Source organism: Ambystoma mexicanum, chromosome 11 (genome assembly GCF_040938575.1).
Source record: "Ambystoma mexicanum isolate Mex_15411 chromosome 11, UKY_AmexF1_1, whole genome shotgun sequence".
Lineage (NCBI taxonomy): Eukaryota > Metazoa > Chordata > Amphibia > Caudata > Ambystomatidae > Ambystoma > Ambystoma mexicanum.
In genome coordinates, this window is record NC_090934.1 from 1257581525 (window position 1) to 1257597219 (window position 15695).

Consider the following 15695-nt stretch of genomic DNA (forward strand, 5'->3'; position numbering starts at 1 on the left):
GAGTGCGCTCCCCAACCTTCCAGGGAGGCATCTGTCATCACCGTCACCTGGTGAGCTGCGGTCTGAAAGTCCATGCTCGCCGACAGATGAGCGGGTACCCCACCACCGGATCGCCTGATGGAACGTCTCGTTGAGAGGGATCCTTTCCTCGAAGATGCCCTTCGACTGGACCCAGCGGGCGTCGAGGAACTCTTGTAAGGGGCGCATCCGAAGCCTGCAAAAGAGCACCAGATAAATGCAGGAGGACATCATCCCGAGGAGGGACTTGATAGATCTTACCCTGGCCATGTCCGTGGCCAGCAGACGCTGCACCTTGCCCAGAATGGTCCTGGTCCTTTCCTCCAACGGCGAGGCCAGCCGCGCCACTGTGTCGAGCTTGGCTCCCAGAAACAGGGCGACTTGCGACGGAACGAGGTGGGATTTTGGAAAGTTGATGGAGAATCCCACGTCCGTGAGCAGCTGGACGGTCTTCGCAGTGTGCTCCACGGCGAGCTCCCTTGTCCTTGCCTGGATGAGCCAGTCGTCCAGGTAGGGGTAGACGTGGATCCCCTGTAGGCGCAGCCGCGCCGCCACCGGTGCGAGGCACTTGGTGAACACCCTGGGTGCCGACTTCAATCCGAACGGGAGGGCCTTGAACCTGAGGAACTTTCGGTGTCTTTTTAGAATGGGGATGTGGAAGTACGCATCCTCCAAGTCCAACGACGACAGGAAATCGCCCTCCTCCAGCTGTCCCAGCACGTGCTGGAGGGTGACCATGCGGAACTTCTGTGCCTTGATGTACTTGTTCAGTTGTCGCAGGTCCAGGATGGGGCGCAATCCTCCTGTCTTCTTTTTTACGAGGAAGTACCTTGAGTAAACTCCGGAGCCCCGAAGCCTCTTTGGGACGAGCTCGATGGCACCTTTCTTGAGCATCGCCCTTGCTTCCAACAGTAGTTGAGGGACGTGATTTTCCTTCGTGGCAACGGGTGGAACGCGAGGGCACTTCTTCTGAAACTCGAGGGCGTGCCCTTGGGCCAGGGCGTCCAGCACCCAACGGTCGGTGGAGATGGACTCCCACACGCTGACGAACCTCGCCAGCCGGCCTCCCACCGGGGTGCTTTGGAGGGGGCCCGACCCCACGGTCGGTTCAATCTTGTTTGGAGGCCGCCTTGCCTCCTTGACCTCCCTGTCGACGACGACGGGCACCACCTGACTTGCCGCGTCCCCTGTAGGCTTCCTGGGACGAAGATCTTGCCGCTTGGCGGTACGTGGAGGCGCCACTGCTGGATCCCTTGGAGGCACCTTGTCTGCCTCCGGAGCTCCGAAAGGACGGCCGTCGTCGTTGGAGCACTCCCAGTGCCCGGGCAGTCTCCATGTCTGTCTTGATGGCCTGAAGGGACTCATCAATTGCCTTCCCAAACAGGTTGTTCCCGTCGAAGGGCACGTCCAAAACCTTGGTTTGTACGTCCTGGTGGAAATCCGTCACTTTGAGCCATCCTCGTCGTCTCAGGCTAACGCTGTTGCCCAACTGACGGAAACCGGTGTCGGCGATGTCTGTTGCCACCGTGATGGCGTGGTCCGAAGCAATCTCACCTTCCTGTAGGATTTCAAGGGCCTCAGCCCTTTTGGCGTCCGGAAGGAAGTCCAACAGAGGGGCGATTTTAAACCACAACTCCCTGTCGTAGCGGGCTACGATAGCCAGGGCGTTGGCCGCCTTGATAGTCGTCGCTGCGGATGAGATGACCTGTCGTCCCATCGTGTCCAAGTTCATGTCGAGGCCGATAACCCCCCCCCCAGCTTTCTTCTTTGCCGCTGCCGAGACGACCGAATGCAGGGTAGGTTGTGCCCGAAGGCACAAGGGGGCAGCGTCGGGGACCCGGTACTTCTCGTACCGGTCCCTCTTTGCCAGATGTCATCAAGAAGTGGTACGGCGAGGACAGTCTTCCTTTTAGCCTTGCGCCGTTGGTAAAGGAACCCTTCCTCCTTCTTCTCTTCTGGGCAGAGCTGGAAGAGCTTGGATGCCCTGGAAATCATGGCATGAAAGGATCCAATCTCGTTGGGCGGGGACGCCCGAGCAGGGGGCGACGGGGACACGTCCCGTCGTCGCCTCCGTCGTCATCTGTACCTGTAGTAGCCGTGTCCGTGCCTGTATCATCCCTGTGGGTAGTAGACCGGGTGAAGGCAGAGCAGGCCGCAGAGGTGGGAAAGGTGGCGTAGGACGAGTCATCCTCTTCTTATGCGGTGGACTTTCCGAAGGTTCCGGCTCCGGTTCCCCCGTCGTGTCTGGCTCAGGTACCTCCGTCGGGGGGGGAGGGGCAATCTTGTCCTTATCTCTGAGCATAAGGACTGAATCGCTGACAAAATTGTCGCCGAAGTGTCCTGCGGCACCGGAAACGGGCGTGAGGGCTCTTGAGGAACCTCGTCGGCGACACCGTCGCTCTGGTCGTCGCCCTCATCGGGATCCCTCCCGATTGGCTGGGCCTCTTCCACGACTTCGATGAGCTCTTCTTCAGAGGTTGTGTCCGTATCCACGATGGCCACCTGCCCCTCCCCCACCTTTTCCAACGATTGACTTCGTGGGGGTCTTCTGATGGGCCTGAAAGACGACTCCCTCCGCGGTGGCAGGGAGACTCTGGGTCCTGAGGTCGCCTCCACAGGCTGAGCCAGGGCCGCTGCAACATCCTCAATCGAGGTCTTAGCAGGGTGAATTAAGGCCATCGTCACTTTCTGTACGCCTGGGGCCTTCATGTTGGGGGGGGGGGGTCCGAGCCTCGCTCCCCCTGTACCGGAATTTGAGATCGGCCGGGGCCTCTCCAGAAGCTTCGCCGGGTTCTGGGACTTCCTCTTACCCGAGCCAGAGCATTGGCTCGTGGTTGATGGCGCCAGGAAGGATGCGCCCCGCCTGGCAGCCAAGGAGCCCGACCGTTCGGCACTCCCGGTGCCCACGGACTCGCGGTGCTTGGCCTTTTGTTGGGCCCCCGTCGCCGGGGGGCCCTCACAGGACTTAGAAGACCGCTCGGACTTCTTTTTCTTCTTCTCGCCTGACGGGCTCTTCCCTTCCAGCCAGTTGACGAGACGGAGGTGGCGATCCTTCATGGTCCGCTCCAACATGTTCCCACAAAACGCACAGTCCTTCTCCGTGTGCGTCTTGTCCTCATGGAGACAGTAGAGGCATAACGAATGCTCATCCTCCTTGAAAACATTCTGGAGCTGGCATCCAGGGCAGGTCCTGAACAGCTTCCCGGGCGTCGAGCTTCCTTTCTCCTGGGCCATGTCCGGGGTAGGCCTCGGAACTTCTGGAATCCTCCAAAATCATAACTCAACGAAATCTTCACCCTTGGGGCGTAGAAAACTCCGAAACTGATCCCCGTTGATCGGATGTAGAAACGGTGGAGCTTGAGGCTCTATTTAACTGAAAAAATGAGAAAAATCTCCTGAAAAAGTGCGGACACACAGCAAAAGCTCGAGAGCTACACACGAGGACTCCCAACACTTGAACATGCGGTAAAAATCGGAGGATGGCTGCCAGAGGCGGGGCTTAGGGAGAGGGCAGTCATTGGCTGGGGGCAGTATGACCCAAAGACCAGTGATTGGTTACTACTAAGAAAGACAGATCAGAAACGAAACTGATACTGATTTTTTTCTATACCGAGGATTCCCGGCCTGACGACAGGGAATATTCATGAGCATGTGAATCCATGCCAGACCCCATGCTGGAGAATGAATAAATGTTGTTGGATTTGATAAATGAACGCCGTTACGTTGCTTGTGCCTCCAACTATATACTGTGCCCCATTCCCTGAGGAAAATGAAAACATCTGCCACTTACAATACCATGGTTTACCCATCCGTGGCACAGACTGATCCCATTGTGTGAACATAAAGTAACGCTAACCAAACATTGTATTTCATCCCATCCCCAATAAATACTTGCTCCCTGATGCCAACTCTTCTTTTACCACCTACTACAGGGCTTGCAAAATCTACTAGCCCACTAGCATTGGCTAGTAGTTTTCATAAACGGCAAGTACCATTTGCATGATGCTCGACCTTGCTGGAGCGTATGGGGATGTTAGAAACTAATTTTTCATTTGCTACAAACACACTGTTTGCAGTACATGGCAAATGTTTAACTGTGCATGCTTAACAGCATTGCACCAAATATGAAGTGTGCTTATGGCGACGTGCACCATTAAAAAAAAAAGCACCAGTAAATATGTGGTGACCAGTAACCTTGGGGCAAGTGCCATTTCTCTTGGGTCCAGTATGTAAACCAAGGAACTCGCCCTGCAGGTCTAGTCAGATTTTAGAATTTGCAAGGCCTGTACTAAAATCCTTGAATACACGCATTGTGGTCCTTAACTTTGCTTAATACCTCTGCTGCTGCCCCCTATGAACACAGAATATTGCTGGGGGTAGGGGTGTTCAAGAAGACACAGTGGAATGTGGGTATTCATGCTGGAGCAGATATGGTCTACCAGAGGGTTGAGGGGTACCATGGTGAAGATGAGAGGACAGAAGTCCCTTATTCTGCCACAAGACCTATTGCACACAGGCTTTGAGCTAAAACTACCATTTCCAGCGCTAGGCAGATATCTATATAAAGGCGCTCCAGTAGAATCTTTTAAAGTTCTGTGATAAGGAAACCAAAAATGATCTTTGCTCGTTCTCTGAAGTTTAATATGAAAAACACAGATTCTTCCAGGACAGCAGGAAAGGTCAACAAGATGATGGTGGGAAGTTGGTTTACTCCATCTGGAAACAAAATGATTTGGGTCTGAATTATGTGAAGAGAATAAAACATTTTTGGTATCAAAATCATCATGGAAGTGTACGCCAGATATTGCTGATAGTTAATCTACCTTGTGAAACTAAACAAACTAGTGCAGGAGGAATATGGCACAATAGCCAACTCCATTTCTACCATGCAAGGAAATCATTTAATTTGCATGAACTATGGTTTGATTTTAGTTACTGAGTTTGCTCTCCGATTAGAAAATGTTGGCTCTTACGTGCAAACAGGTCTTGCTCCTCATCTTCAAAAAGTACACCATTCTCCTTGGTGGTGGTGCTGCTCCCGCTCCCACCTCCACTACTGTTTGCGCTACTTCCTCCGCAACTGTCACCACTATCTCTGCTGCTGCTGACTGGCACAGGAGAATTGCTTGTTGGCTTGGTCGGTTGAACAGACTTACTCTAAAAAGAACAGCAATATTAAAATGATGTATATGCCTACAAAAGAGATTGGAGACATTGCAATTATCTCACAAGTCCCCAACAGTCAGACATAACAGAAGTTCACCATGCCAATAAACACTTTACCATCAGCTTCACCATGGGGAAAGCCTCAAGTTGTCAAGCTAACACAAGTGTGGTGTTATGAATTTCAATGCTGCTTAAAGTTCAAATTTTTTTGAAGACCATGGCTAAATTAACCCATTCACTATGTTTTATATGCTTCATTGCAGATCTTAGTCTTGTCCGTGATCTCCTAAAACTGTGCTTCAAAAGCAAGCCCCCACCACAATAAATCCAAGTGTGTTAAAGAAAACCTGCACTTTGGCAATCACCACACTCATTTTTTCACTTGCTGTGAATTAGCCCGGCTGTGTAAAGTCCATGGGGGATTAAAAGAGGCAGTACGATAAAGTAACAGGTACATGGAAGCATTCTAGATTTATGATTTGTGAACTTCCATGTTTTGCCCACAGGGTGCCTCCTCGGGACCTTGGTGGATGAAACAGTGGCCTAGTTATAATTTCACCATGAGATTTTGAATAAATCATTGAGTTAAGGATTCGGTGTGCAACTTCTAGAATTGCTTGCAATTGGACAAGGGTTTAGCTTTGGTTATAGAGCTGTACAGTGAGCAGCACCGAGTCCATCAATCATATTAACTTATCACAGAACGTATCCCTATGACTAGAACATGAGAGAAGATGCTTACACCCATGTTTTCATTAAAAACCTAAAAAATATCCCATCTAGCCCGACCCTTTGCTTTCCTACGAATAGCCTTTTCCAATTTTAACAGATTCACATGACAAAACAAATATTTAATACTAATAACTATAGTTTAATAAATGCACAGTTTGTTTAAGCAAAGACTAGGATGCTATTCAGCCATTTATTTAAAACACTGGCCAATGGAGGACTGCTAGGGGAGAGTACCAGGATGGACGTGCGAGGACGCTGCTCCTCTGAGCCGTTGGGCCTAGTGCATCCAATTCTCCCCCCGATGGGGATTGTCCAGCCTGGGGTCGCCCACAGACCCCCCCACCCCTGGCATTGGAGGGGCTGCAGATGGTGCCCCCCCCCATCCAGATAGAGCGACAGATTGGAAGGAGGTGAAGGATCTATTGGCCCGAATAACGGAGCGCTCCGCGGCCTTCATGCTGGACATAAGAAGGGTGTCATCAACCCTCTCAGCGTAGTACACGGCTGAGGAGTCACGAGCCCGCGGGGGCGAGACCAGACCCTGCAAGACCCCACCTGGTTGCCCAGAGGCCCCTGACCATCAGAGGGCTTGTAACTCAGATTGTGGCGTCCGGACTTGGACGGTGCAGTGCTCGGTAGGACCGATCCAGGGACCCCCAGCCAAACAGTGTGCTCGTGCGACACGGGTGACCGGTCCCCCCGCCGTGGGCTCATAGAAGGAACGGAAGCCCCAAACCAATCCCACCCGATGAGAGGAAAGTGCCTGGGGCCGTTGCACGGGCGGTTACAGCAGGGCCATGTATGATCTCTCCTCCTGGCTGGGGCCTCCACGGAGTGGGGCTAGCCATACTGAGGCGACAGCTAACGCTCAAGAGACGAGCGCACCCAAAGGGGAGGAGAAGAGGCAGCGGCCCAGGCACAGAGAGGCGTGGATCGTGCCTGAGGGAGGCCGCAGGGGAGAGGCCGGTCTACTGTACAGCAGGGGGGGGGGCAAATAGAACACAACCTCTACGGGCAAGGCTCGAAGCAAACAAACAGGAATACCACCGGGAACGGACCAGAGCCCGGGGAGTTAAAGACAATCCTCACGGATATAAGACCCGACATCAGGTGGTGGAGGCTGGCCCGAGCCCGCCCGTGACCGCCCCGGACTCAGCCTCAAGGCGAGAACCTCAAGGCCCAGGCTCACATCGCACATTGTCTCAGAAGGAGACACCTAAGCACAGGAATGGCATGTCATCCCACTGGGGCGCTGACATCAGTGCCTGTGGTGGGGATCCGCCGCAGCTGAGGGGCAGGCAAGGCCGTAAGGAGGTGCAACGGCAGACCGAGCAGGGTGCACATTCGTGCCCCACAGCATAAACGGGTGAGGGGGCCCCCCCATGAGAGGCGCCAACCAGGGAGAGGCCCTGAAACAGAGGCACGTACCCCAGAGGAGACGACAGAAGTAGAGAAGCTACACCAGAAGGGTCCGTGGCCCCTTACAGTGAGGCCCATCCAGAGATTGTGTAGCCCCTGGGCAAATCCACTCTACACCAACGAGGTGAGCAGCTGAAACACTGCCAATTTCCAGGGAGTTCATAGGGGCATGGCGGCCTTAGGCTCCAGGTGACATTGAATCCGAGGGCCGGCACAGGACCCAGGTGCACCATGAGGACTGTGATTGGCGCTATGCCTTTTCGGGAGGCACAACGAGATAAGCAGGGTTCTCTTGCCCTCACAGTCAAGATATAAACCTCCCCAGCACTGGGGGGGTTAGGGGGCGGGGGAGAAAAGTCCTCGGCACAGATGCACCCAAATGGGAGACCTAGATCTTAACCAAGAGACGACCCCCCCCACACCCCCGAGGTTCTCAAAGATAAGACCCCAATACCTGGAGCAAAACAGACAGTGGACGCCCAAATCAAGGAGCACGTTGCTGTGTGAGCCCTCGCATACCTATCAGACTGGGGTACAGCAGGGAGACAGGCACAAAGCCAGGTGAAGATACCTAGCCACACAATCAACTGCATTCACCCACAAAAGCAAGAAGGGTGTATACCAGATGACAATTAGGGAACAGCTCTGGAGGAGACACGGGGACGGGCCCCAGCCCAAAGGAAGGCCCCCACAGGGGTTCTCTCTAAAACACTTCCGCAGAACCCTGGGAAGTCCCTGCGCGGTGACCCCGCCCAACTTGCACGAAATGGCGCCCACCCCCCTTGACCAGGGACGTTCTGAAGGACATTCTGCATGAGATCAAGACAATTAGAACAGACATAGAAGCATCCATTTGTGATCTCAAGGGCAGTGTAGTCAAATTTGAGGACTAAATGGAGGGGATGGAGAATAACCATCTACAAGTAGATGTCCTTTATATGAAATACAAAGCGTGTATGTCTTACTTAGAAATGAGAGAAGAAGAAATACTGCTGAAGCTGGACGACTTGGAGAACATAAAGGCGCAACAACCTTCGAATTCTCTCGAGTGAGGGAACAGAAAGGGGAGTCCGCAACCGAAGTTGGTCGGAAAGTCCAGGGCTTGATAAACCAACTGTTCACCCTCAAAGGAGGCAGGGAGGTGCAACTGGAAATGGCCCACAGAGGCGGCGGGGGCAAGGACCCGAGAACTATAGTGGTCCGCTTGCTTAGATACAGGGAAAAGACGGAAGTGGTTGAAAAAGCAAAGCGCCTGTGGAGCTTTCTTTATGAAGGGGACACGATTAGGGCGTTTCAGAATCTTTCGGCCCTGATGCTGGCCCGTCACAGAGACTGTCGCCCACTCACACAATGGCTCTCTGACAAAGGCATTAGGTACAGGTGGTCCTTCCCCTTTGCCTTAACATTCGAGCGCGGGAAGTGGATTATCGAGTAACCAGTGGTCAAGCGGTGCTCCAGGTTATTAAGAGTGAAGAGGGAACGGAAGACCTGGAGGAAGCGGGGGCGCCACCCCTGGAACAGCGGCGGAGACTCGAAGGCCCAAGAGCTTCAAAGAAGAAGAAGATACAAGGGGGCAGAAAGTTCAGGAAGTTAAATACCCCTCCTCATAAGGAGACTGGAGACAAGAGTTGAGGCGGAGGGGGTTGCAGCCCTTCGTGCAGTGGTAGTACATGAGCATTGAGTCCCCGGTGGGGAGGTGGTAGCGGGGACAAAGGAGGAGTCGCATTTTCTTCCTTAGTGACACAACCTAGGGTGGGAGTCTCAGGCAGCGTATTACTCAGGGGGAGGAGGAGGGGAGGAGGGCAAGGTGGATCTAGTGTTTCTCAAGGGGTGGTCGGATCCAGGGTACATAAGAAGGCTGTAGTTCCCTGCTGCACTGATAGGGCGGGGAAATAGAGGCCGCCGATGGCGCATTCTGAGCATACAGGCCTTGTGGAGGCCATCAAAATAGGTTCCCTGAATGTAAAGGGCCTCAACTCCCCCACAAAACGCTCCCCACTGGGAAAAGAAATGAAAAACTCCTGATACAGGAGACCAGGATAGTACTGGGGGAGGAGAGGCGTATCCCAGGGGTGCATGTGGGCCAAGCATTCTGGGCATCAGGGCCACTTAAGAAGGGAGGAGTGGGTTTACTACTGCACAGAAGGCTCAGGCTATCGGAGCCAGTGGTCTGGATGGGAGGGAGGGCACTGGTGGTTTCAGGAACCATGAAAAAAAAATGAAAAAAAAAAAACACAAGAGTGCCCATATCGTCGGTGCACTGCCCAAATGTCGGCCAAATGCAGTTTCTGAGAGAGACCATGGGAGAGGTCCTTGCCCGAACAGAGGGCCTCCTCATTGTGGGCGGATAGGGAAATAGACCATAGTGGGGGGTAGATCCCCTCTGGGAGTAGGGGAGGAGCTACGAACAGGGTTTTTGTTGACTACATGTAAGGCCAGGGGCTAATTGATGTATGGAGGGACTCGAACCCTAAGGTGAGGGGTTATACTAGTCCACGGCTCCAGAACAAGGATAGGCTACCGCTTCATGGAGCAACAGCACATTAACAGGGTGGGCTCCTGCAAACTTTCTCAAGTTAGCTGGTCAGACCACGACCTGGTGCAAATGGAGGTGGTCCTGTCGGGCCTGAAATCCAGGGAATCTCTCTAGTGTTGTAATGACCTCCTCCTTAAAGATACTGTTTTCGTAGAAGAAATGAGGAGGCTATTGGGGAATTATTCCAATTCAATGACACAGGAGAAGTGGATAGGGGCATTGTCTGGGATGCTGCAAAGGCAACATGGAGGGGGCTCCAGGGTAAGGGAGAGAGGGAGAGTGACGAAGACCTTAAGATGGCAATGAGTAAACGCCAGGAACTGAGGGACACTGAGATGGGGAAAGTAATATCTAGCCTGAACTATCTGAAACAGTGGTACTAGGAGAAGGGGGACAAAGCGGATGCATTACGGGAGGCCAAACTCTGAGGGCAGAGAAGTGGGTGACAAGGATCCGGGGAGAAGGGGGTGAACTTAGCTCGGGTGCTGGGGCGGTCGCAGGAGAATTTGCAGCATTCTATGAGAGCCTGTATGGGAGGGAAGGGGCCGTAGATGTAGACTCCCTAGGGGCATACCTTACCGGAGTGCCACTCCAGAGACTCAGTGCAATGGAGAGCAGCGAGTAAGACAAGCCCAGGAGGAGGTGTTGAAAGCTATAGCGGGTCTGAAGCTGGGAGGGCGCTGGGGGAGGATGGATATACGGCTGGGTTTTATAAGACTTTCGCAGGACCACTGTCGAGGTACCTTGCCGACCTATTTACCGGCATCATGGCTACTGGGAGGGCCCTCCTCCCCCATCCTTTGGAAATGCCTGGTTTACCGTCATCCCAAAGGAGGATAAAGACCCTGAGGATCGTAAGTCGCACCGTCCCATTTCCCTACTCAATGTGGATGCTAAAATCTTCACCAGAGGACTGGCCACGTGAATGGAGGGCCTTATGCCGAAACTCATCCATTCAGACCAAGTGGGCTTCATTCAGAGTAGACAGGGAGCGGACACCATGCGTAAAACACTACACCTCATTGATGTTGCTACGGGAGAAGAGGGAAGCCCGGTGCTAGTGGCCATCGATGCAGAGAAGGCCTTTGACCGGGCGGACTGTGGCTTCCTCAATGGGGTCCTCCAAAAATTCAGCTTTGGTAGGGGGATCCTAAAGGGCATCCAGGCCTTATACAAAAGGCCGTCGGCAGGGTCACAGTCAACGGGCGGTTGTCCCAGTCCTTCAGCCTATAACAGGGCACGAGAAAGGGGTGTCCGCTTTTGCCCCTGCTGTTTGCCCTAACAATGGAAATATTAGCAGAGTATCTGAGGAGAGCCCTGGAGGTAGAGGGTATTAGGGTTGGGGACAAAGTATTCAAATTAGGTCTCTACGCAGACGACGTCATGCTGCATCGGAAGCACCCCGCCCGCTCCATCCCCGCAGCCATGCAGATAAGAGTTTGGGAGGTTTTCGGGGTTTAAGGTGAATGTTGGAAAATCTGTGGTCTTCCCCTTTGCCCCTGATCCCCCTAGAAACATTGAAGAATTGGAATTGCTGGGCATGCAGATTCAGTTGGAAGGGGTGAGGCATCTAGGGGTCAACGTTGTCCACCCCGGACAAGACCTGGCCCGGGCACACTACCCTCCCTTGTTTGACAAGTTATTTTCTGTGCTGGAGGTCTGGGGATGGGGCAGCTATCATGTATGGGGAGGCTCAATGCGATAAAAATGCTCCCCATCCGGGCCCCCGAGGAACATCTGAAAGAAGCAAAGAGGCGCATTCTGAGATTCCTATGGCAGGGACAAAAGCACAGGGTGGGATATGGGATGCTTATCCTTCCGAAGGAGAGGGGAGGTGTGGGCCTCCCGGACCGGTTTCTGTACTATAGAGCAATCTCATCTTAGGGCACTGGTCCCGCACCGGAGGGAGGACCCTGACAAACAGTGGGTGTTTCTGGAAAACCAACACCTGCTCCCAGCAACGGTAGCGGAATGGCTCTGGGTCCCAAGGATTAGCATCCCGAGAACTATTAGAGAGCACCCAATCCTGGGTGTTCTATGAGAAGTACTAAACATGGGGGGGGGGAAGGAGGAGAAAAGTAAGACCTGGCCATCTCCCATGAGCCATATCTGGGCGCCGCCATTGAGAGATGAAATACCAGAAGTTGAGCGCCATCAGTCCTGCTTTAAAGCGGGTCTCAATTGGGTGGGCCAACTGGTACAGAAGGAGGTATTCATAAGCATTCAGAAGCCTGAGGAGGCGCTTGGAATTGGGGAATTATCGGTGCTCCTATACCTTAGGCTAAAAGGGATATTTATGTCTGGAAAGTGGGAGAAGTGCATTCAAAGGGATCTCACTCCAGCCGAGAAGGTTCTAGACGGGTATGCAGATACGAGGGGCCTCATCTCACGCCTCTATGGGGCACTGCTAGAACCCATGAGGGGGGACACTAGAGGACTCTGGGCATGATGGGAGAGGGACCTGGGCATAGAAATAGGAGGTGATTTATGGCACTACCTGTGTAAACGGGCCTTCAAGACCTCTATATCATGCCAGTACAAGTTACATGCAGTGAAATTACTCCATCGCTGGCAGTACGACCCTGTGCGCTTGTCCAGGATGTTCCCAATCGTGGATCCTCACTGTTGGCATGGGTGCGGGGACAAAGCCGATTCCTGGCACATGTGGTGGGCATGCCACAGAGTACAGGTGTTCTGGTCTGAGGTCTTGGGATGGATCAGATACGCAGGAGGTGGAGAGCACATGTTGGACCCTTTGTCCTGTTTGGGTTGGAAAGGAGCGTTGACAGGTTGGACACGCCTTCACCCCTAGTAGATTTTCTTCTACTGGCGGCACAAGCATGCCATGCCAGACCTTGAACGCTCCTCCCTACACAGCAGGAGCGGGCCAACGTAGCCAAATACATTTATCTTATGGAAAAGATCTTAGAGACAATTCAACAGTGGAGACTGAATGGTTACAATTCCATGCTAAGTGTTCATGAAGGTGAAAAGGGATAGAAGGCTCCCACGGGAGAATCCACCAGGACTCCTAATACTCTAAAACAGGAGATCAGCATCTGGACCCTATGGGGGCATGGAGTATATGGTTGCAACCCCCTCGGCTAGGAACTTACACTTCAGAACACAGTTCAAACCCACGTCTGGCTTAATAGGGGAAAACCACCTACATGAGGGAGGGGGAGGAAAATAAGAGGGAAGTATGATATAATGTCTGTTTCGCTAGAGGGTTTTGCCCTCATGTTCTAAGAACTCAAAAAAATATACTTAAAAATAAATAAATAACACAAGGCCCCCTAATTGGCAACTGGGTAAATGATTTAAAATGATCACATAAAACTCAATGGAAAACCCAATAAAGTGCTAATCATTTAATCCTAAATATTCAGAGGAATCAAAAAGATGGTATAATTTCCCTGAAAATACCTACTATGCAGGCATAAATCAGATGACATCAACCACTTTTTTTTTTACAACAAGCCACCCAGAGAGCCTAAATGTTGCATTATACTGGGTATATCCAAGGTTCAAATAAGCCTCATTGGTATAAATGCGGATATAGACACTGGACCAATCATACTTCTCCACTTCAAACCTCCATCTCAGGATCCTCTGCTGTTTTAACTGCTTGCAAATCATTCGCTAGGGTCATGGGAACAGTAATCCGAATATCTGAAGCAGATTGGAAGCAGCTTTAAGAAAAAAGTAGGTTGGGTCAATGGGGTGAAGCGGGAAGGGAAGTGCAGGACTTGAGAAGAGGTTCTCTATTAGTTGACAGTTTCATTTCACTCTCTCATTACCCCCAACTTCGATTCATACCCATGGCCATCCATTATTTTTCTACAGCTAGTCTTTTGCATACAAAGGACTGTCAGAAGTCCATTATCACCACCTCAGTCAGTTGTGTCTTAGTTTCAGGGTTATCGCAAAGGAACACAAGTGTTCCCTAAAATGCACCTACCATCCCATTTCAGTGCAAGAAACTACAGGTTATCAAAGATGTACCAAGGTTCCTTAAATCTGGAAAATAACCTAGTTTGAGATAGCATTCCTCCTGGTGGTCACTTTATCTGAACCCATTCTGTAGCTTTAGCAGTATAGTTTTTAAACACAAGAAGTGACAGCATTAACCACAAAAGGTCAGTAAAGCGTTTTAAGCACCCTAGGTTTCCTCCAAATACAGCACAAGAAATTAGACCAAGATGTAATTGTTGTTCTTAAATCGTCTTCCAAGAGCAAAGCATTTTAAAATTAATAAAATTAGCACAACACCCGTTTATATATTTGTGCAAATTGCATTTATTGAAAAAGAAAATTACATACACACAAATTCAACACAATGTAGTACTGTATTATACTCATCATTTCGTTCTTCCAATTCTGTAGTACATCGAATGCTGCAGGTCTAGCCTTTTTCTTCAATAATATGAATTCCAATTATTCAATACGAGGAATTTCAAAACTACCATTGATTGGCCACTGAAGTTCGGAAGCATGTCTAGTTTGTCTGTGCCAAATATCTTTCAATACTATACTACCAATGCCGTGCTTACAGTATATAGTACACGCTGGCGACCCCTCCATTGGCGCCGGTCGGCCAAATTCCAAAGATTGTCTGTCACTGCGGAATAACGCCCTGAAGCAGGCAGACAATTTCCCCAGGCATATCAGAATACTGGTGTTACCTGGTCAATAATTGTACTCGCGAGTGCAATACGCCAAAACAAATGATCAGGATACTTAAGAATCAGGTCATGACTCACCTGATCAAATCCTAAGGAGGTCCGATCGGATTACAAAATTCTAACGGAGGTCGCACGTGGTTGGTGATTTCGGCAAATCTGCCCGCCTCGATATATGGACCCTCGTCAAGATGCCGACTCGGCCCGCGTGCTCACCGTCCAGGGATCGGTGGACGGTGCTGAGGTGTAGTGTCTCATCCAAGAAAGGGGCCCCCTTTTACACCGTCCGATCCCGGTCCGAGAGCCGTGTCAACCTTCCACGAGCTGGCATCAATCTTGAGGGTCCCTATTCAGGCGCCATCTGTAAAAGCAAAAGAAAATATCGAGGCCGAGTACCCCAAAAGGAAATACACCAAACACGGGCTTATAAAGATTCACAGATCTTTATTCTATAACTGGCCCTCAGTACATCACAGCGAATACCAGCCCTTTCGGTGTGAGAAGTACTGGATGTCTAAATATTCACATCTTTTATACAGTTTCCAAAACGTAATGTCCAGCCTCTCTGCAGATTAATAATTCTCGGTCTAGGGTTCGTGCCGAGTTCACCTCTAGTTAGTCCAACTATATGCATGTGGATTATTTCCAATTTGTACAACAACAAGTCATAATAGCAACAATGTATCTTCGGATTTAGCATTAAGCCTTGGCGCGAGTGGGGGCGTGGCTTGATGGCTACGTGAGAGGACGTTCCTTGGAGGAGCTCCCGATGATCCGATCTTGATATTGGGAAGTGATGGTTTTCGGCGGACTTTCGAGCCCACGGTGCATCCAAGGGTGCATGAAAGTGGGGGGCACATGGTGAGTGCCCCCCCCACCAGCGAGAAGGATATCCACAGAACTAGACTTCGAAGAAGGTGGCGGTCGCGAAGTGCAAGGGCAGCACCCAAGATAGCCGCCTGTGGACAAAGGGCCATAAATGTTCCGTGGAGCTGAGGAAGACAAAGTTGGCCGGAGCGTGGGCGAGCCCAACCAGATAGACCCCGGATCAAACAGCCCACGATGGAGGCCTACGCCAGGTCGCCCTCGGGCACGGAAGGGGGCAAGAGCAAAGAAGCCCCCGTGGTGGCGACGGACCCACC

At 51.7% G+C, this 15695-nt stretch overlaps 1 protein-coding gene across 1 annotated transcript in view; it reads right to left on the reverse strand.

The window, feature by feature from the left end:
• SNX1 (sorting nexin 1) overlaps positions 1-15695 on the reverse strand; it is a 1264276-nt gene that overhangs the window by 1172656 nt on the left and 75925 nt on the right. The window contains exon 2 of the mRNA XM_069624696.1: positions 4992-5175. Within this exon, the coding sequence (XP_069480797.1) occupies positions 4992-5175 (184 nt within the window). The remainder of the gene's footprint in view (positions 1-4991; positions 5176-15695) is intronic.